The sequence below is a fragment of the Cucurbitaria berberidis genome (assembly GCF_010015615.1).
Source record: "Cucurbitaria berberidis CBS 394.84 unplaced genomic scaffold K460scaffold_7, whole genome shotgun sequence".
Classification (NCBI taxonomy): Eukaryota; Fungi; Ascomycota; class Dothideomycetes; order Pleosporales; family Cucurbitariaceae; genus Cucurbitaria; species Cucurbitaria berberidis.
Window position 1 is genome coordinate 447,908 of NW_024468941.1, and position 20,046 is coordinate 467,953.

Here is a 20,046-nt window from a genome sequence, read left to right on the forward strand (position 1 = left end):
AACAACAATCAGAAAGGCCTCAAAATGACAATGGCCGGCTTTTTGTATCAGCAGAGGTCCTTGTATGGGCAATATAGTTTCCGCTGTGCCCAGCAACGACTCCAACAAGGCCGCCGAGCATGTTAGGAACCCAAGGTTTCTTCTGTTAAGCACGGTTACCGGCGGTGACGTCTTTGGGTAGACCACCCACCGGTCCCAAGATAGTTTCCACCACGCCAAGGGCTCGATATGTCGTGGTTCTTGGCTGTCTGGCCCGCTTGCGGTCCCAGACGTAAGGTTTAAAGAGCTTCTTGTCCCCGGAAATCGATTGCTTGTCTCCATCCAATTCCCCCTTATCTCGGACTTGGCTGACTCATTTGCGATGGGAAAGAAGCAACCCTCACTCGAAGGTCACAAGTCTGGCCAAGCAAACGATCCTCTTTCAAAACCAGCACATGCCCTCCCCTTCTCACAGGTCATTGATGAGACCAAGTGTAACTCCGACGACGGTTTAACCACCACGGAAGCGAAGTCAAGGCTTGACAAGCATGGCACCAACGACCTCGGTGAAGATGGAGGTGTACCGGCAGGCAAGATCTTGCTCCGGCAGGTGGCCAATGCCATGACATTGGTAAGTGGAAAGGTTGCGCTCGAGTTCTCGCACATCTAACAACCCTAGATTTTGATTGCCGCTATGGCTGTCAGTTTCGCCATTCAATCATGGATCGAAGGCGGTGTAGTAACCGCCATCATCCTGCTCAACATTATTATTGGGTTCTTCCAGGAGTTCCAAGCTGAAAAGACAATGGACTCCCTTCGGTCGCTTTCTTCACCAACTGCCTCTGCTGTTCGAGACGGGAAAACGGTTACAATTCCAACCATTGAGGTTGTGCCTGGCGACTTGGTCGAACTAAAGACGGGTGATACTGTGCCTGCTGATATTCGGTAAGGTTCCACTCCTCTAGACGGTCGCGAGCAATCACTGACTCATACATACATACAGCATTATTGAAGCGCTAAACTTCGAGACGGACGAGGCTTTGCTGACTGGTGAATCGCTTCCAGTTGGAAAGGACGGCGACGCCGTTTTTGACGAGGATACGGGCCCCGGCGACCGCCTCAACGTCGCTTACAGCTCTTCGACAGTTACCAAGGGACGCGCTCGAGGTGTCGTTTTCGCCACGGGAATGTACACCGAAATCGGATCCATCGCGATGTCCCTTCGACAGAAGGGTTCCCGTGTCCGCCCAGTCAAGCGCAAGCCTGATGGCTCTGCCAAACCTATTCAATATGCTCAGGCATGGAGTTTGACCGCCGCTGATGCTGTTGGTAGCTTCCTCGGTGTCAACGTCGGCACGCCGCTGCAAAAGAAGCTTGCTCGTCTCGCCATTCTCCTTTTCGGCGTCGCTGTCGTTTGCGCGATCATCGTTCTAGCCGCCAACAGCTTCTCAAACAAGCGCGAGGTCATCATTTATGCTGTAGCCACAGGTCTCAGTATGATTCCCGCGTCTCTCACTGTCGTATTGACCATCACCATGGCTGCTGGCACAAAACGCATGGTGCAACGACACGTCATTGTCCGCAACCTCAAGTCTCTCGAGGCTCTTGGTGGTGTCACCGACATTTGCTCTGATAAGACTGGCACTCTCACACAAGGCAAGATGGTTGCAAAGAAAGCTTGGATTCCAGCAAAGGGCACATACTCCGTTGGCGAGACCAACGAGCCGCATAACCCTACCGCAGGTTCTGTGTCGTTTACTGCGAAACACCCACGACACATTGACCCAGACATCAATGAGAAGAGTCAAAACTACGAAGAGTTATTGCAAGATAACCCACATCTACTTGCATTCCTCAAAGTCGCATCCTTGGCCAATTTGGCAAACGTCCATCAGACAAAGGAAGGTGACTGGAATGCGCGAGGTGATCCAACCGAAATCGCTATTCAAGTCTTTGCATCTCGATTCAACTGGAATCGTCGCGAATACACCACCGGCGACTCTCCTGCTTGGAAGCAGCTTGCCGAATTCCCGTTCGATTCCGACGTCAAGAAGATGACTGTCATCTTCGAGGAAACTGCCAGCTCCAAGAAGCACGTTTTCACCAAAGGTGCAGTAGAGCGGGTCATCTATTCGTGCACTTCTGTCTTCAATGGCGAAAGTGAATCTGCCGTAGAGTTGGACGACGACTACCGCGAGGAAATTCTCTCTAACATGGAGTCATTAGCCTCTATGGGTCTCCGAGTCCTAGCGCTTGCTAGCAAAGACTATGATGGACCTTCTCCAGAAAAGGGCGAGGACCTTGATAGGAACAGTATCGAGACTGGGTTGACCTTCTGCGGTCTCGTTGGTCTCTACGACCCGCCCAGGCCTGAGACTGCCGGATCTGTTCGCCAATGTCAGAAGGCTGGTATCGAAGTCCACATGCTCACTGGTGATCACCCCGGAACGGCCCGCGCAATCGCTGCTGAAGTTGGCATCTTGCCTTCGAACATGTCTACCCTCGCCAAGGAAGTTACGGATGCAATGGTGATGACTGCATCTCAGTTCGACAAACTCACTGACGACCAAATCGACGCTCTTCCGCTCCTGCCTCTTGTCATCGCCCGATGCGCCCCGAACACAAAAGTCCGCATGATCGACGCCCTACACAGACGCAAGGCCTTCGCTGCTATGACTGGTGATGGTGTAAACGACTCTCCATCCCTCAAGAGGTCCGATGTTGGTATCGGAATGGGCACCGGTTCTGACGTAGCCAAGGACGCCTCCGACATCGTTCTGACAGACGATAATTTTGCGTCCATACTTAACGCCATTGAAGAGGGCCGTCGCATGTTTGACAACATCCAGAAATTCATTCTCCACTTGCTTGCTCAGAATATCGCTCAAGCTTGTGTTCTGCTCATTGGCCTTGCCTTCAAGGACGCAAGCGGTTTCTCCGTTTTTCCCGTTTCACCTGTCGAGGTCATGTGGATTATCATGATTACATCTAGTCTGCCCGATATGGGTCTTGGGTTCGAGATTGCTGCTCCAGACATTCTTGACCGCCCTCCCCAAAATGTAAGTATTTCACTCTCAGATTCAGTCCAGAGCGCATGCTAACAATTCATAGCTCAAGCGTGGTGTTTTCACCATCGAAGTCATGGTCGACATGCTCGCATACGGTCTCTGGATTGCCGCCCTTTGTCTCGGAGCTTTTTCCATCGTCATGTTCGGCTTCGGCGACGGCAACCTTGGTATTAACTGTAACGAATCCTTCAACGAAACTTGCAGTACTGTCTTCCGCGCTCGCGCGACTACGTTTGCCTGCCTCACATGGTTCTCACTCTTCCTTGCCTGGCAGATGTTGGATATGCGCCGTTCCTTCTTTATGATGCAGCCCAAGTCTAAGAAGTACTTCACGCAGTGGGCAATTGATGTCTGGCGCAACAAGTTTTTGTTCTTCTCGATCATATTTGGTTTTGTCACAATCTTCCCTGTCCTGTACATCCCGGTTATCAATGACAAAGTCTTCAGGCACAAGGGTATCAGTTGGGAGTGGATCGTCGTCTTTCTCGCTACCTTTCTTTTCTTCCTCGGCATTGAGGCATGGAAATGGGGTAAGAGAGTCTTTTTCAGGAGACGCGAGGTCAAGTCTGGGGTCAGGAGGGGCTCGATTGATTTGGAGGCGCGTGTGTTCGAGAGATATCTCAGCACGGCTATCAGCACGGATGGCGACAGCGACGAGAAGAGATAGGATATGGATATCACAGCGAAGAGTATGAGTATGATACACTGAGCAGATTCCTCTGATAGGAAGCTACATGTTCTCATGATTAGATTTGATCTCAGAGAAAGGAGTTTTGGGTGCATAGTTTGCGATACCTTATGCCTTCATGACTAGCCTCTCGACGAGGATCTGAAGGCTTTCCTTGCTAGACCTCAATTTCATAGTAATCAAGATACCACGATCCTTTCAGACTTTACGTCGTAAACTCTCACTGCAAAAAGTCGGCCCTGACATTTCCGATAAAATCGAATTGAGCACCCCATATCGCTAGAGTCAGTTATCTCGGCCCTACACGGCAAACCTACCCCACCCATTTGCATCTCACCCCACAGCACCAAGCCGTAAGGCATCCAGCAACCGACAAGGATAACAAAGTCTTGGGCTCCACGTGCCCCCGTCGCCAACCATGATCATCCCACTCCGCGTTCCGCTCCACCGCCAATGCTGGGCATCGTCCTCAACACCGAGCCCCGAGGCCCTTGGCGCCAAATCCTGGTCACATGCTACAATTTTAGTGGTCTGTTGGCCCTCGACGCGTCCATGATTGCATCAGCCCAGCATCCGGGTTTATCTTGGGCCCAGAGCGTGTGGGTTGGTGCGTTATTGGGATGGCGTGCGTAATGGAGGGGTACGAAGCAGCGTGTTGGGTAGGATGGGATGGGATGGTGGTTTGGATGCGTTGACACATCGTTGGATAGGTGAAAGATTGCAGATTGGATATGGCTAGGTTAGGCCAAGGTCGTAGGGTGCGGCGAAAAGGCGTGGCTGTGGAGGCTGTGTACTGGTCATCGATTTTGCGGGGATGGGTGGCTTGCTTGCCTAAGATAAGACCGGTCGCGGTCGCGGCCCCTCGAGCGCGAATTCTGGAAATACTCTACATACAGTCGCGGGTTCATGTCATCGTATTAGAGGAGTTTGACTCTAAAACTCAACTTATCAGATTCAAGTTCCCGGATCGTCCATCGTACAGCAGTACTCGTTCCGTCTGTTCCGAGTACGCACTCCCTCGCGATCCCCGCAAAACAACTCCGCGGACCAAATCGCAAAGATGCCAGCGATTTCGAGTCGAGCAATCGAAGGAGGAGTAAATGCGCTTCAGGCCCGAGAATGGCGCAACACGGTGGGCCAGTCAGGCATGACACCCACTGCGTTCTCCTTCTTAATTCCGGTGTTGTTAGTCGCCATCGCCACCCCATTCCTTTGCGTTTTTTGTATTCGCTACCGACGACGGGAGCAATATGTTGTCAGAGCTACGAAGAAACCCGATCTACAGCGTGTGAAAGCGAGAGAAGAATTGAACTCGGTGACGGAGATTTCAAATATCTCAGGCGCTCGGGAACTCTCACAGGCTGGACCGAGCGATGAGAACGAAGGGCTGGCGGAGTCCCGATCAGTTCTTGAGAAGGAATGGTGAGTCAAACTAGTAGATTTCATTACAAGTTTGCGACGTGATACTAACTTTGGTGCGCAGTGCGATATGTCTCTCCACCCTCCATGCGCCATCGCTGCCTGAGCCAGCAAAGCTCAGTGAAGCCGCGATACCCGCCACAGTGGAAGATTTCACACCAGCTGAGCCAGAAGCGATTCTCAAGCTGCATGTCTGTGGCCACGAGTTCCACGCGGAATGTCTGGTGTCCTGGTTTGTTCTGCGTAAGACGAGCTGCCCGATTTGTCGAGCCGAATATTACAGCAAGGAAGCCATGCAATTACTCGACCAGGAAGCACAATCAGCGACAGCTCAGACAGCTCAGGATACAGCGCCTGCGCCTGTCGTCAGCAATTGGCGATTCTTCATCCATGGAAACAACGTGTTCCGTAACCAGGACGCGACAGAGTCACAATCGCCAACACCACCATCCCAATCACGTTGGCGCCGCTTCTGGACTTGACGAGATTGAGATGCCATGATTACGAGAAGAGATGACGCGCCTGAAAGTCTGTACCGCTTACAATGCTTTCGGCAGAATAAATGAGTGCTTGATGAAGACATCCCAGCTTCGTGATGCGCTATCGCATCCTACACCGCTATCCCATCGAGTGTGCCCCAATACCTTGGAACGCCATAGGTCTAACAGTCTATGCGAGAACTAGACAAACGTACATGACATGTCTGACACTATACCAGAGAACTTGAGACGGGAAACGTTCAAACTTCGATATGTCAAGTCAGTCATGAGCTACGATCAAGAGCTGGTAGCCAGCAGTATCCGAGATGGTACCCTTTGTTCTAACTCAGCAGTTTGAGATAGCATTTTGAAGGGATGGCAGATATACCTGCGGTTTTAATATGGCCTACCGCACCGAGATCTCATGTATTTAACTCCGGAGAACCTATTGAGAAACTGGTTCAATCAAATCAAGTCATTTGAGATTTTCCCCTTTCTATGTATCTAATGGCCGACTAGCATATCTTTTGTAAAACCTAATGTAAAATGAATATTAATATTTTGAGTTGTGTTGATTGCGATTTCCTACATTCCGTAGGTATTTCCGAAAGTCGGTCCGATTAAGTCCCGGTTATCCGGCAGACTTCCACCTCCCAGGCGCTGCTAACTCTGCTTTTCCACCACATGTATCACTAATGCCTAAGAGGGTTTAATCATGGAAGATGATAGTGCATCTCGAGTACACGTTGAGCCGATAACGAATCCGTCGCCAGAGTGGACTGCAGCCAACGGGAACGTCACGCATACGGAACGTGCAGCCGTGACCCACATGTCACCAGATGCGAGAAGTTCAAGCGAGCATATATCTTCAGCAGCCAAGAGAAGAAGAGAAGATAGGGAGAGGACTAGAGTTAGTAGGGCATGTGATCGATGTAAGAAGTGAGTTCTGAACAGAAAAGATTTGGTGGAGCTCGCCCTGTTATTTGATCATGCAAGAGGCAAGGTGACACGTGCCGAGATCATCACTAATAAACAACTAGAAAGAAGACGAGATGTACCGGCAGGTGTCCTTGCACATTGTGCCTAAGAGCCGGGCTTCCATGCGAGTTTACAGCATCGTATACACGAGGAAGACTACCATCAGTTATCGTGGATGAGGCTGCCATGTCTGCAGACTCACAAACCCGGATGTCGCTGCCAGAAAAGTCCTTGCTCTCAGATCCTCTCGCAAAGGATAGCTCTAGTTTGTCGTTCCAATATCCGCGTATCTATCCAACACCAGTAGTGGACCGTCCAATCTTTTCCAGTGCAGACAATCTCAACGTCCCCAGCGAATATACCTCTCGTGATCCTCCATCTCGGAACTCTCCTGAACCGCAGCATGGCCAAAGGGACCAAGAAGGCCACTACGTCGGCTCCTCTAGTGCTGTGGCCTTTCTTATCCGTATCCAAAAACGTCTACACCAAAACTCATCCTTGTCACACAACTCCAGCATCTTCACCTTTGGCGACGCCCCATTACCAGAGTTTGACCCGTCTTTCTTCGTCTTGCCGCCCAAACCGGATGCGCAGAGGCTTGTCGAACGGTATTTTGACTATGCGGCACCGACACATCGGTTCCTGCATCGGCCGAGCATTGAGAAGTTGGTCGATGAGTTCTATGAAACGCAGGGCGAGGTGCGGGGCGAAAATGGGAAAGCAAAAGCAGCGCTGTTGATGGTGGTTTTTGCGCAGGCACAGGCGTACATGCCTCCTGGAAGTATGGTCCAAGACAACAGGTTTGCCGTCTCACCTCTTTAACAGCATAGCTTCCATTGACCAGAGACAGTGCCCGCTACTTCTTCGCAGCCGAGAATCAACTTTCAAAAGAACGTGGTGCTGTACGCTTAGCTAGCGTACAAGCTAGATTATTACAATGCTTCTACCTCCTGACCCAATCACGCATCAACCACTGTTGGAGTCTTTTCGGCACGCTGTCTCATCTTGCGCTTGCAATTGGCTTGAACCGCGGAAGGAAATGCGATCCCTCCAGCACAGTCGACTACGTCGAGCTGGAGAGTCGACGACGCTTGTTCTGGTGCGCGTATTCCCTCGACAAATACCTTGCGGCCGCTCTCGGCAGGCCACGGACTTTTAAAGATGAGGATATTGATCAGGTGAGAGACTTTGAAAGGGTCTACCGAAATGATTGCTGTTGCTGATGATTGACATTGGCAGGAACTCCCAACTGTCGTAAACGATGACGACCTACACCCCTCCTATATGACACCAACGCCGTCAAAATCACATTCCGTCATGATGGCAGCAGTCGAGCACATTAAACTCACACGTATAATGTCCCTCGTCCTCCGCGACCTTTACTCTATCCGACCCCCAAGTCTTCCCCTCCGCATCGAGCTCTCCGCAAAATACACATCTGATCTCCGTGCCTGGCGGAATTCGCTATCGCGATTTCTAAGTGACTCAGACGACGGGGGAGGCATCGATTCGCATCTTCTAATCCCAGTTTACCAACGGCAACGCGGTGTGTTGAACCTGGCGTACTATCACGCCATGCTGTTGATTCATCGCCCCTTCTTGCTTCGGGACTTTGCAAGCCTAACACACATGCCCACGCACGGCTCTTGGGGGTCGAAAAATGCAACTATCGACACAAGTGCAAATGTTAGCGCCTGCCTCGAGGCAGCAATGTCCATAGTCCGCGTGGTCGATGACGTATTCACGTCCTCCAATCTCTTCCGCGCATTCTGGTTCACGCAGTACTATGCGTTCTGCGCAGTCGTTGTGCTGTACATATACCGAATACAACAGCACCTTGTCACACCAGGAAAGTGCGAAGGGTATTTCGATGCGGGACAAAAGTGTCAAAGGCAATTAGAGAGTGTGAGTGAGACGGATTGTTTGGCGCGACGGTATTGTCTCGTCCTCGAAGAGTTGCGGGTAGAGGCTCTACGGCAGAAGAGCCAATTATCAGATTCTGCAACATCCCCTTTGCCTCTTGCAGCAGACGCGCCAGCCGGAAGTTCCGGTATCCAGGATACACTTATGCCAACGTCGGAACCGCACACTAGTAGTGCAAGCCCATCTGGTCTTAACAACGCCTTTTACAACACCAACCATATACCGCCCACGCCAGAGAGCGCGGTGTTCAATGCTAATTACGTGGCTTCGGATAGTTTTATGTCAGACCTGACTAGCTGGGGCCAGTTTGATAGCCTAGTTACCGCAGGCATAGGAATGTTCGATGCAGGGTTTCAGGGAGACATTGGATATGGGTTTGGGGTTGGACTGTAGGATGACTGGCAAAGTTGTAGTATATCTCGGAAAAGGCGCCATGTATAAGAATGTATAACGAGCAAAAATGGTGGAATGGATATAATCCTCTTCTACTTGAAGTCCTTCTCGCTCAACGAATCTTCGACCTTTTGTATCCTTTCCCAAACCTCGCTCCACTTCTCCCACTCGCCCTCGGGTAATTTTCCTTTGATCGGCAGTCTACCACCCTCCAATGTGCCATAGCCTGTTACGCGCTTTACTGCCTCTTTGATGCCCACAATGCCGTACTTGCCAATGAATTCTTCCGTCGTGCTCACCGTGTACTGCAATTCCTTGATCCTCTTCAGATTGGCATCGCTAATGGGCCGTGTTTCAGCGAGCTTCATCAGCGTGCACACAGTCTTGGGATATATGGCTGCGAGCCCGTCGATGACGCCTGCTGCGTCAAAGAAGACAATGGGGCCAAGCTGCTGCCCAAGACCGCTGTATACTCTGAACTTGGCATGGTCGATCTTGGGGTCGAGCGAGACTTGATTGTGGTAGGAGACAATGGCATGCGACATCTTGCAGCCGACGATATTGGGGTGCTGGGCGAGGATGCGGTAAGTTTCGGGCGTGACGAGAACGCCATTTGTTACGCCAGGGTAGTTGTAGCTATCTTCAGTCAGCTCTTCGGTCCCCAAACTCGTTGAAACGAATTATATATGCTCACATCAATACAGGAAGGGGTGACCGATCCGCGACAACAGTATACCACTCTCGAATCCCCTCCTGACTCGCAGCAGCGCCAAAGTACCCCGGCGCAAGCACAAGTCCCCACTGCGCACCCGCTTTCTTCAAGTCTTCAAGCCACTCCAGCGTCTCGTCGACGCTGTTGATGAGGGTGCCGCCCATGATGGGGTACTCGGGGAAGCCCGCATCGTTCAGCCCTTTGCGCACGCCGGAGACGAGGTCGATGCGCTCCTGACGCGACATGTGGATAGCCTCGCCTGTTGAGCCGAGCAGCACGAGGCCGCGGACGCCATTTTTTGCGAGGAAGACACTGTGTTCTATCTGTGTCTGGACATCGACGGCAGGCTGGAGGGATTTGGACTCTGACTGTGGTTTGAAGAAGGTTGGGACGGGGACGAAGACGCCTGTTGGTGGTGATGAGGTCATCCTTGTGACGTGTGCGTTGAGATGCGATTATGTGACTTTGGTATGTTTAACGGAGTTTCTTTTCTATGTAGCCGCCGACTGTCAGGATATCGCGACATTTTATTCTAATGGCGCCGTCAGTTCTTCGGGTGTAATTGCTCCATGAACCGAAGCTAGATGCCCCGCGATGACCCCGCGCTCGGGTTGCCGTTACGGGAAACATGTGTGGCTCCGGTTCTATCGGCTCGAATAGGCTTCGGCGAGAACGCCGCCATAGGTAGCGACTACAGCGGGCCCTTGTCGTATTGTTAAGTAGTTGGCCTTGCTCCACAACTCGTCACTAAACATCAATAAAGAAAAGGCTTGAAGGGGACAATCAATGACTTGCACGTAAACTTCAGGGGTGAATAATCAAACAGAGACAGCATGGGGAAAATTGCAACCATCGAGTACTTCCGAGTACCACCTCGATGGCTCTTCGTCAAGATCACCGATGCAGATGGCTATTTCGGCTGGGGCGAAGCCTCCCTAGAAGGACATACACAAGCAGTCGAAGGATGTCTGGACGCGTGGGCCGAACGCTACATTGGCTTTGAAGCAGAGTAAATTTCTCCGCCTTCCTCTTCTGTCGTCATCTCAAACCTGGCACTCATTGCATTGTAACTAATTGATATAGCGAAATCGAGCACATATGGCAAATGTCATGGCGAACCAGCTTCTACCGCGGCGGCCCAGTCTTCATGAGCGCACTGGCAGGTATCGACATCGCACTCTGGGACCTCAAAGCCAGGGCACTTGGCGTGCCGATATATCAACTGCTAGGCGGGAAGGTGAGAGATAAGTTGAAGGTTTACGCTTGGATAGGTGGAGACAGACCGAATGATGTCAAAGAGCAGGCGTGAGTGACACTCACAAAATCCCGATCTCCTTTTTGAGTTGTGGGATAGCCCTATAGCAAGGTATTGACGGGTGGATAGACTGGCACGTAAATCCCAAGGTTTTACAGCCGTCAAAATGAACGCGACAGAAGACATTGGCTGGCTCGATTCACCCTCGTCTCTCAACTCAGCCGTCGAACGCCTCAAGACGGTCAAAGACCTCGGTATGGATGCTGGCATGGACTTCCACGGCCGCATCCACAAGCCCATGGCTAAGCAGCTCGCCAGGGCGCTCGAACCATACCACCCGATGTTCATCGAAGAGCCCCTCTTATCTGAACACATCGGTGGCATTAAGGACCTAGCGCAGCAGACGAGCATTCCCATCGCGTTGGGCGAAAGGCTACATAGTAGGTGGGACGTTAGGCCGTTTCTTGAGGCTGGATGTGTAGACATCCTGCAAGTTGACATCTCTCACATTGGGGGTATCTCGGAAATGCGCCGTATCGCCGCCATGGCAGAAGCCTACGACGTCGCCCTCGCTCCGCACTGCCCACTTGGGCCAATTGCACTTGCAGCGTGTGTGCAGGTCGACTGCACTTTGTCCAACTTTGCGATACAGGAGATGAGTTTAGGTATCCATTACAATGCGGGCAGTCAGGACTTGACCTCTTATACGAAGGATCCCGAGGTTTGGGATGTGAAGGATGGGTATATTGAGTTGATGAAAGGTCCGGGGCTAGGGATAGAGGTCGATGAAGAGATGGTCCGGAGGGAGAGTAAAGATGCAAAGGCGTGGGTTAGTCCGGGATTTATTGGGCCGGGTGGGGAGGTTAGGGAGTGGTAATTGAGTCTCCGATTTATTACAGACTATCTCACTATACTTTGCGCTTCTTAATGATAGCTATTATGTCCCCTGCATTCATCCATGCTAAATAGCCAGAAGTATGTCAATTGACCACTATCGTCCACCATGTTCTTCTTTCGCTCATCGTCCTCTGGCTTCTGGAGCCGACCGAAAAAGGCGAATGGATATAGGCTTGCTAGTAACCTCGAAATTTACTCTCCTAAGCCTTCCGCGTCATAGGCGATTCTCCAAGAAGACCAGACTTGTGTTCCGGTGGCGGTAGATAAACGGGACGTAGGCCACTGGGAAGATGAGGCGTTGGCGGGATAATGAAGGGCTGCTGATAAGCTTGAGAGAAGACCCCGCTGTCGTTACCTTCTCCACGGTCCGCGCGTGGCAGAGGAGGCACGTTCAAAGCTACGCTTTCTCGGAGCTCATCTGCGTACACGGTTCGTCCCCATAGCAGCGCCTCCCACGGCCACACCCAACCATCTTCGTCCCACGGCCACGTGTAGGTGTCCGCAAAGTCCATGAGAGCGATCATCACGAATATGACGAGCCCAGCACAGAGGAATGCCACAAGTGCTGTAGTCAATTCGTCCGTATTCGGCAGAAAACCAGGCTGCTCCCACTCTGCAAGCCCGAGTACGATGGCGCCGCAGAGGGCAATATAGCGATACGTCATCGGAAACTGACTCATCTTGTTGCTGAGGGATTGTGGGTTTTGGCGGAGAGGAGTGGGGATGAAGAGGTCTGCGAGTGTGGTACCGAGGCGGCACAGGTAGCCTACTGTTGTGGAGGAGGTTTCCGAGACGTCCATCACTACGACCAAAGATGAAGTGGACGGTCGAGATAAAACAGAGGCTAGAGGTTGAGGGAGTATTTGAGCTTTTGTGTTCGAACGCTCTGTTGCAACAAGTGAAAAGCGGCGTTTCACTGCCAAGGATTCACGATGAGGTTAACCTGGGTAGTGATACGTCAGTCCCATACAGAGCTCCTAGAGGGGTCCACAACGCTCCTACCTATTCGCCAATTGCTTGATATTACAGCACGGCGACCTTTCGATACTTAAGAGACACGGGATTCACTTATTTGAAATTGCTGAGGTGATCCAACCAATTATATGACTCTAATGAGTGAACGGTGGTTTAATACTGATTTCCCATACTCCTACTGCGTTGTATGATCCGCTCTTGCTAGCGATGATCATACATTCAAACAAAGAAATAATTAACATGAGTAATGTTGCTCTCGATGGAATGAACGTGTAAGCAAACATGGAGCCGGACCAGCAGCCAACCCACAAGAGCGAAAACGGCGCAGAAGAAGAGAACGGTACCCGTTGTTGAGTAGGAAGCTGTACCATTGGAAAAGATGGGTGAGACTCTATACGTGTACCTAATACACAACTACATCACAGTAGCATCATAGTTACGGTTTGAAATATGAATTGAGAGACGGTGGTGATGGTGTGAGTTGGATGATGATGACATGATGACGATAAGCGGGAGTCAGTGAAGAGAAAGGTTACTATTTATGACGGGTCCAAGAACGAGAATCTTTGCTGTTAGTAGTCTTAGAGTGCACAATAGACCATGGAGGCATTCAAGCAAATACCGTAGTGGCGCTCAAAGCACAAAGTATTGCGAACTTGTCTAGGGTATATTACGCAAGTCTATTCCTTGGGCTTGAACACGCGATGTCTAGCCAGTAACTGCGAGATCATAAAATGCGACACGTCTTCATCGGCCCAGTAGTTGAGATGGCTAGCTATGCTAGCCAGTAGGGAAATATCAAAAGCCTATCGCAACTGTTAGCGTGAATGTCAGAGGTGGAAAGGAAGCGACAACATACGCCTTCCTGAATGCTGTAATCCACCCGACCGTTCGAATTCAGGCTTCTGACCTTTGCCTCCTCCTTCTTGAGCTTGCGACTACGTTCTTCAAGCTCCTGCCACTCGAGATCTTTTTCGACATCCCTGGTCCCATCTTCGCTTTGTTGGCTCTTTCTGCGGTTTTGGAAACCAGCGAAAAGGGTGTCTAGTTCGGACTCGATGAGTGTAGGAGGATGTTCACCGTCTTCACCTTCTGCGATTTTCTCCTGTGCTAGTCGCCTCCTACGCTCTTCGTTGATGAACGCACTAGCCGGCTCATTCAAACCGGGTACTACACTTGCAGAAGTATTTGGACTAGGGCCGACATATAGTGGGCGTGATGTGCGCTGGCCTTGTGCACCATTACCTGCGCCAGTCATTTCGGTCCCAGAGATCCCAAGACTACGATTTAACAAGCCGCTTGCGATCCCTGATCCGAGGGAGGACCAGAAGTCTGTGACGCCTTGGCCGACTCGAGCTCCGATGCCGGTGAGACCCTGCGAAGCGGGTGCACCGAAAATACCTTTCTTCGTGTATGGCAGGGGTTGCGCTTTCAGCGTGGACATAGCCGGTGAGATGAGAGGTTCGATGCGATAACTAATAGGGTCGGTAGGGTGAAAGATGTTGAAGATTTGTTTGCAGAGAGGCGAGGAGGTGGTTATATCGAAGGCGTGATCATGTCCTGCGGCGCTAGGTGAGAAAGGATCGTCGAGTGGTGATGCTGGTGTTTTTGGTGGCACGAAGGAGCTAGAGGGTCTCGCAGCGATGGTACGACCTTTCAGCATCTGGAAGAGACCGAGTGGTGAGCCCAGTGCATAAAAATCTTCCACTTCAAAGTCGAGCTTCAAGCCTTCTTCGGTTGAACGTCGGTGTTTGCCTGAATGTGAGCTAGATCTTGAATTGGGGTCTTTCTGCAAGCAAAGGAGGTCGAACATGATAGCTGAGCCTAGTGAGTGACCGACTAAACTGACTTTACCCTTGAACGAGGGATTACGGTCCTTAAACAGGCGGTAGGTACGATTCAGCTCGTTGACTACGATGCGAGTTATGTGACCTTTGTACGCTGGGCTTTGATACAATAGGATGTCTAGGGCTAAGTCGGTGAGGAAGTTGCGTACTGCTGGAACGCCTTCTACGGTGATATCTTCAAGATTTGGATACTCGTGATCTTCGTGGTCAAGATCGCCCAGATCGTGCTCTTTCCGATTGTGCTTCAAACTCTGCTTCGGAAAGTCCAACAGGTGTCTCCAAACGATAGGAATAACCTGGATGCGGTTGTTCTTGGTTTCCGAATCCGTCTCGGAGTTTAAAGCCTGCAAGTCGGGCGAGGCGGCGTACACCGATTTGAAAGACTTGCGCATGGTGTTGACATCGTGAATAAAGTTGATGGACTCCATCCGCATGCCTAGTCGCTGCCCAATACCGTGGGTGATGAGCAGCAGGTGTTCGATCTCACGGCCTTGCTCGCCCTTGTCCTGTACCTTATAGTCATCGCGCATCTCCTTCTCCTCACGCTTCCGAAGTTCCTCCTCCTGCTTTTGCTCGTACTCAGGTTTCGAGGATGACATAAGCTGAGAAACCTGTCTCTCCAAATGTCTTCTCCGAGTTTGAGAGGGAGACTCCCGCCCGGTCTCATTATCCGAGGTCTCGACGTCAGAATTAGCTTCAGATGTAGTGGCTGTGGACGGTTTGCTATAATCAGAGCCGTAGGCCAGTGATGGCGTTGTTGGCCCCTCGGTCTGTTTCTCACCAAGAGGATCCTTGACGTTGGGTGTCTTTTTCTTGTCCTTCGTATCTGTATAACCGCGGACGTACTTATAACCTGCGTAGTGCGCACCACCCGCGAAGCGCTGATACAGTGTACTACCCATGCGCGTCCACATATCGTCAGTTAATAGCCACGCCGTATTCTCATCCTGATACGTCACAGTGGAATTCATATAAGCGCCGAACAGTCGGTACGTGCGCGGTGAGTCGGTGGGCAATATCACGGGCGCATCGTCTGGTTTGGCGTCATGTCGCTGCGTGCGAGCCTCGTTGCGTAGACTTCCGAAAGAGGACTTGGGCGTGACTGGATTCGATGTCGAATCTCGGTTTAGCCTTGCCAACTCTTTGCGATAGTCGTCGCCCACGCTGGGACCCATGGACAATGGGCGTCCACGAGGTTGCGAGGTTGATCGGTTTTCCTCTGGCTTCCCAAACCGCCATGGTTTGACCTTTAGGAAACCCTCCTCAAGCTGCGTGGCTAAACCCTCGTCAACGGCTTCTCCGTCTGGTGTGAACCAAGTTCCTCGCTTGACGTCGTATACAGGGCCCAGCCAATATGAGGGGGCCAGCTCGCGCGTCTCGATCTCAACGTCGAACAGGTAATCCTCGTTTACGGGGACTTTCGTAGTCGGTTTTGGGGAGGCACTTGACTGGGTAGGCGTTGTAGAACGAACGATGCCCTTCCTTAACTCAGCAGCATCATCCTCGTCGGCCGTTTTTTGAAAGGCGGCTTCTATCGCACGAGAGTCACTTGCGCTGAAGGGTATCCACTTTTTCGGCTTGGGAAGGGCTTTGTCGGGAGCAATGGCGTGGGAGGAGAGCGGTTTTCGTTTCGGAAGCTACAGGCTTTATTAGTAGCTGTGCAGGCAGACAGTATGTTTGATGAACATGTACAGATATCTCTACTTACATCAACGGCGTGGAACCACTTTACGGCAAGCGGAGGACAGTCCTGGGGATATCGCTTTAGGCTCAGCCGGTGCCTTGGGTTGACTACATGGTCTCCGCCTTGCTGTGGAGTTGGTCCAGCTGTCCTCGTTTCCGCTTCCTTTCCTTTCTCCTGCTCCTTGTCCTTGTCCTTGTCCTTGTCTACACCTACCTCCGCCGTCTTGGGCGTAGGCGGGGGCTTCGGCGTGACCGCGCGCGAGCCCCAAGGTGACAGGTTCGAGAGGAAGCCTTGCTTGGGATCAGGGCCAGACATCCTATCGTGCGGCTGGGCGCTGCCACCGGGGCTGAATCTGCTGAGCCAGGACTTTTGGCGGTATCGAACGGGGAATCTCGGGGGTGCGAGAGGGCGAATGCGAAGAGCAGCGAGGGTAACGCGTCGGCTCAACGTGATGGCGGTCAGGAGGTTATATTATAGGTGGGTATAAGTGGACATGGCAGCATGTCTTCTGAGGTTAGGCGTTTAGCATAGTGATAGCGATAACATGTGCTCCGTGTCTTGCATGTGCCCAGCAGATGCATGGCTATCACTTACATCATCATCACAGTACCGGGACCCTGGGCCTGTTAGCGTGCGGGGCTTACTCGCGCGCCGTTGTACTCGCGACAACAACAGCAGCCCTCCATGATTTGAACGTATACTCTATTACATACGGAAAATGGCGCCGTCTCCTTTTAGATCGTCATATAGTCCCCACCACCACTCTCGCATGGCGCATGAAGGGCGCTTCTCGGTCACTGACGCCGTACATCTTAAGCTCAGACTCCAAGCTCTCGACAATGCCTTGTCAAGCCCGCCTCTGAAGCCCCAGAGCAGAGGCGATGTCGACAAAATCGCACGCGCATGTGAAGCTCGCCCACGCCATGAGGCTGTATATGTTGACGGCTCAGAGGAGTTCTACTTGCTCGTAAAGCCCATCTCGCGACCAGACCTCATCCCCGACGTCTACATCGAGGCCTATAGAGCTGTATTGCAAGGAAGACCATACCTGAACGAATACAAGGTCTCAGATTCTAAACAGGGCGTCGATCCTACCTTCTCCAAGATACGCAGTTGGCTCCCCAGCATCGACGCTCTCTGCGAAACGGATCTTGGGGCTTCATTTTCTAGCCTCGAAGATCAAGGCAAGTACTTGAAACCATGTCCACTCATTGCTCGCTGATTTCCTTCAAAAGTAAAACCTTTCCCATTCCTCCAGCTCCCCGCCGAGCTTCGTCTTCATGTATACTCGCACCTCCTCCCTCGTAAGCCGTACATTAGCCTTCCTTCCCTACCGCAGCTCAACGATAGAGCACCACTACGCCTTGATATCATGCGCGCCAGTAATCAATTACACAATGAAGTCGCCAAGTATTGGTACGAGAAGCGCACACTTTTCATGGTAGTAGCAAGGGACGTTCCGAAGTACATGTCACAATACGACAAAACGCTAGCCAGGATGCCTCCGCAGACACGCCAGCTTTTCAATAAGATCGAGATACAAGTCGGCTATGACGCAACTCATTCTTTCGCCCCAAGTCGTTACACTGAAATACGCTCCTTCTCAGACTGTATGCGCCACATCTTAGCTCTCATCCCGAATCTTGACGTAGCTGTCATCTCTTTTCAAGATACGGGATATACGTTAGCTCCAACTTTTCACATCACCAAGGGGACAACAGAGATTGCGCAATGGCTTGTCAAAATCATTCCAAGATCAGTACAGATACACTGGGATGTTATACCTTCGATTCCGTCTTCACACAGAGTAGAAGATCAACCCATGTGGCAGGCGGTACAGTCTAGAGGGTTGATAAAGACCGGCGAAAGCGTTTTCACGCGTGTTAAGTGTGTGGGTGATGTATAATTGGCAGAAACAATTAAACAATGTAGATTCTTTTGACCCGTAGCCGAGCCTGTGTAAAAATTGCTAATTGACACAATCCTATACCACGAGTGTATCCAGCATTGGGTAGTGGACCTGCTAGCTGTTGGTGAGTGTCCTATGCTTGCGAGGAGCCATGGGCTGGAGAACTTCAGCATGGATTCGTCTGCTGTTATTAGTAACAGAATTGCAGTATGTGCCGTTAATCTTATACATAGGCGAAGCTTCCATGTCAGCACCATCTGGGGATGCGTACATTTGCAAAGTCTTCACTGCAATTCTTTCGGTCGCATCCAAGTAAACGCCACTGATTTCTGTCCTGACTTACGGTTCATGAATTTATCTATTATGATACAGGAATAATAATACGTTCTAGGGTGTCGTCATCCCAGATTCATGTTAACTTCAAGAAAAGCATAGTAGAGCCCCCAATACCACAATCCACGATTGTCTTGCAATAGAGTACGCTTTGTTGTGTTGAGCAGGAAGGATGGTGCAGTTTTGACTAAGCATGCGTCCAAGCGTTGCGGTTAGCTTTCGTCCGAATATTCTGATTTCTGATCAATCCTGATCAGTGTTCAAAGCATAAGTGTTGTGCAAATATAGCATCCTTCTCGCCTCAACACACGACATGTCTTCGAATAGCACACCCTATCCAGACATCCGCGACGATGCAGTCGTGCGACCGGGAGGGAGATTCGCTTACGGCAACTGGCTGCAGCCCATTATTAATGCGAACGACCAGTCTGTCTCAGAAACAGCGGCAGAAAGCCAGCCCATAGACGCGCCTGCACCAACGCGTCGTGGGCGTGGCAGGCCGCGTATAACGAAACCACGCAATGAGACCGCCACTGAGGTTTGCCATTGACCATGATCTTGGGGTACAATCATATAACTGAAGAACTTGCAGAAACGCCGTGCCCAAGTACGCGAAGCACAACGTACATACCAGAGGCGCAAAGAGACTACCACAACAAGCGAAAAGCGGCGCGTGGACGAGCTTCTGCAAGTTCTCTCCGACCTGTCTTCGGGTGTCGAAGCTCTACTCCAGGTATCCTTGGAGGCGGGCGCCATGCATCGTGATGATATCGTATCCAAGCACATACAAGGATTGTGGACCTCGTATGATACTGTTATGAACAATCCATCCATCACACCTGAACTGCGACTGCTTCAACTCAAGAACGGCCAACGTGTAGCGAATCACCGCAGCAACGAGAACTACATTGTCCCCGCTAGACCGAGTGCCCCAACAACTGAGCATCCCGATACGCAAGCGGTGCCGCCATCTATGGAAACCTCCACTCCATTCGATCCTAGTGACATGACTTTTGAACTTTTGAGGTTTGAAGAAACGACGGTGATGCAACCTTTCCAGCGTACGGCTTCTGCTAATAGAGTGATGGCGGGTCGAAGTATTTTCGATATCGTGAAGGAGAGGCAAGCAGCTCTAAAGGAGGCAGATAAGTCGACTTCCGGACCATAGAGGCTTCGTTAGTCTTTCCGCTCGGCTCTCTGTCTTTTCGTCATCGCGACCAATTTATGCCACCGACGGCTTGTCGTGTAGGAGCTCGTGTATAGCTAAGTGAGAACTCTTCAGGGAACAATGATGTGCGGAGTGAATGCCGCTGGGCTGTACTCACTTTGGGAAGACCACGCCACATCTAAACAGTTAGCCTCGGGGATAATGGTCGGCCTTCGGTGTGTAAGTACGCCCCAGCTTATCGCGATGACAAACATTATCACAACTCGGAAGTTTCACGCGCGAAGTTCGACTGTCTATTAAGATATGTATATATGTATATCGTTTACCAGGAGGCAAGAT

The 20,046-nt window shown here is 51.2% G+C and overlaps 9 protein-coding genes across 9 annotated transcripts; 6 read left to right on the forward strand and 3 right to left on the reverse strand.

Moving 5' to 3' along the window:
* Positions 1 to 361: 361 nt before the first annotated feature.
* On the forward strand, positions 362 to 3,714 carry K460DRAFT_296105 (sodium P-type ATPase-like protein; the record flags this gene model as incomplete). Its single annotated transcript, XM_040929610.1, has 4 exons — positions 362 to 610; positions 659 to 924; positions 983 to 3,038; positions 3,091 to 3,714. The coding sequence occupies 4 exons, from the start codon at positions 362 to 364 to the stop codon at positions 3,712 to 3,714; spliced, it is 3,195 nt and encodes a 1,064-aa protein (XP_040782801.1).
* Positions 3,715 to 4,795: 1,081 nt separating this feature from the next.
* On the forward strand, positions 4,796 to 5,636 carry K460DRAFT_296160 (uncharacterized protein; the record flags this gene model as incomplete). The annotated part of the gene is made up of 2 exons (XM_040929614.1): positions 4,796 to 5,157; positions 5,219 to 5,636. 2 exons carry the CDS (start codon positions 4,796 to 4,798, stop codon positions 5,634 to 5,636), a joined length of 780 nt encoding a protein of 259 aa, XP_040782802.1.
* Positions 5,637 to 6,797: 1,161 nt separating this feature from the next.
* On the forward strand, positions 6,798 to 8,927 carry K460DRAFT_359947 (fungal-specific transcription factor domain-containing protein; the record flags this gene model as incomplete). Its single annotated transcript, XM_040932232.1, has 3 exons — positions 6,798 to 7,411; positions 7,456 to 7,789; positions 7,851 to 8,927. 3 exons carry the CDS (start codon positions 6,798 to 6,800, stop codon positions 8,925 to 8,927), a joined length of 2,025 nt encoding a protein of 674 aa, XP_040782803.1.
* On the reverse strand, positions 8,823 to 10,170 carry K460DRAFT_389830 (aldolase). The gene is made up of 2 exons (XM_040935753.1): positions 9,622 to 10,170; positions 8,823 to 9,563 (listed from the first exon to the last, which is right to left on the reverse strand). Exons 1-2 carry the CDS (start codon positions 10,065 to 10,067, stop codon positions 9,020 to 9,022), a joined length of 990 nt encoding a protein of 329 aa, XP_040782804.1. The 5' UTR covers positions 10,068 to 10,170; the 3' UTR covers positions 8,823 to 9,019.
* A 196-nt stretch (positions 10,171 to 10,366) lies between these two features.
* Positions 10,367 to 11,895, forward strand: K460DRAFT_371449 (mandelate racemase/muconate lactonizing protein-like protein). Its single transcript, XM_040934354.1, has 3 exons — positions 10,367 to 10,648; positions 10,723 to 10,944; positions 11,024 to 11,895. The coding sequence occupies exons 1-3, from the start codon at positions 10,473 to 10,475 to the stop codon at positions 11,769 to 11,771; spliced, it is 1,146 nt and encodes a 381-aa protein (XP_040782805.1). The 5' UTR covers positions 10,367 to 10,472; the 3' UTR covers positions 11,772 to 11,895.
* A 96-nt stretch (positions 11,896 to 11,991) lies between these two features.
* K460DRAFT_410842 (uncharacterized protein) lies at positions 11,992 to 12,591 on the reverse strand (the record flags this gene model as incomplete). Its single annotated transcript, XM_040937421.1, has 1 exon — positions 11,992 to 12,591. The coding sequence occupies one exon, from the start codon at positions 12,589 to 12,591 to the stop codon at positions 11,992 to 11,994; it is 600 nt and encodes a 199-aa protein (XP_040782806.1).
* An 855-nt stretch (positions 12,592 to 13,446) lies between these two features.
* Positions 13,447 to 16,612, reverse strand: K460DRAFT_359951 (DDHD-domain-containing protein; the record flags this gene model as incomplete). The annotated part of the gene is made up of 3 exons (XM_040932233.1): positions 13,447 to 13,572; positions 13,626 to 16,250; positions 16,322 to 16,612. The coding sequence occupies 3 exons, from the start codon at positions 16,610 to 16,612 to the stop codon at positions 13,447 to 13,449; spliced, it is 3,042 nt and encodes a 1,013-aa protein (XP_040782807.1).
* Positions 16,613 to 16,984: 372 nt separating this feature from the next.
* Positions 16,985 to 18,243, forward strand: K460DRAFT_371451 (uncharacterized protein). Its single transcript, XM_040934355.1, has 2 exons — positions 16,985 to 17,481; positions 17,533 to 18,243. The coding sequence occupies exons 1-2, from the start codon at positions 17,016 to 17,018 to the stop codon at positions 18,201 to 18,203; spliced, it is 1,137 nt and encodes a 378-aa protein (XP_040782808.1). The 5' UTR covers positions 16,985 to 17,015; the 3' UTR covers positions 18,204 to 18,243.
* A 609-nt stretch (positions 18,244 to 18,852) lies between these two features.
* K460DRAFT_410846 (uncharacterized protein) lies at positions 18,853 to 19,707 on the forward strand (the record flags this gene model as incomplete). The annotated part of the gene is made up of 2 exons (XM_040937422.1): positions 18,853 to 19,077; positions 19,132 to 19,707. The coding sequence occupies 2 exons, from the start codon at positions 18,853 to 18,855 to the stop codon at positions 19,705 to 19,707; spliced, it is 801 nt and encodes a 266-aa protein (XP_040782809.1).
* Positions 19,708 to 20,046: the final 339 nt, after the last annotated feature.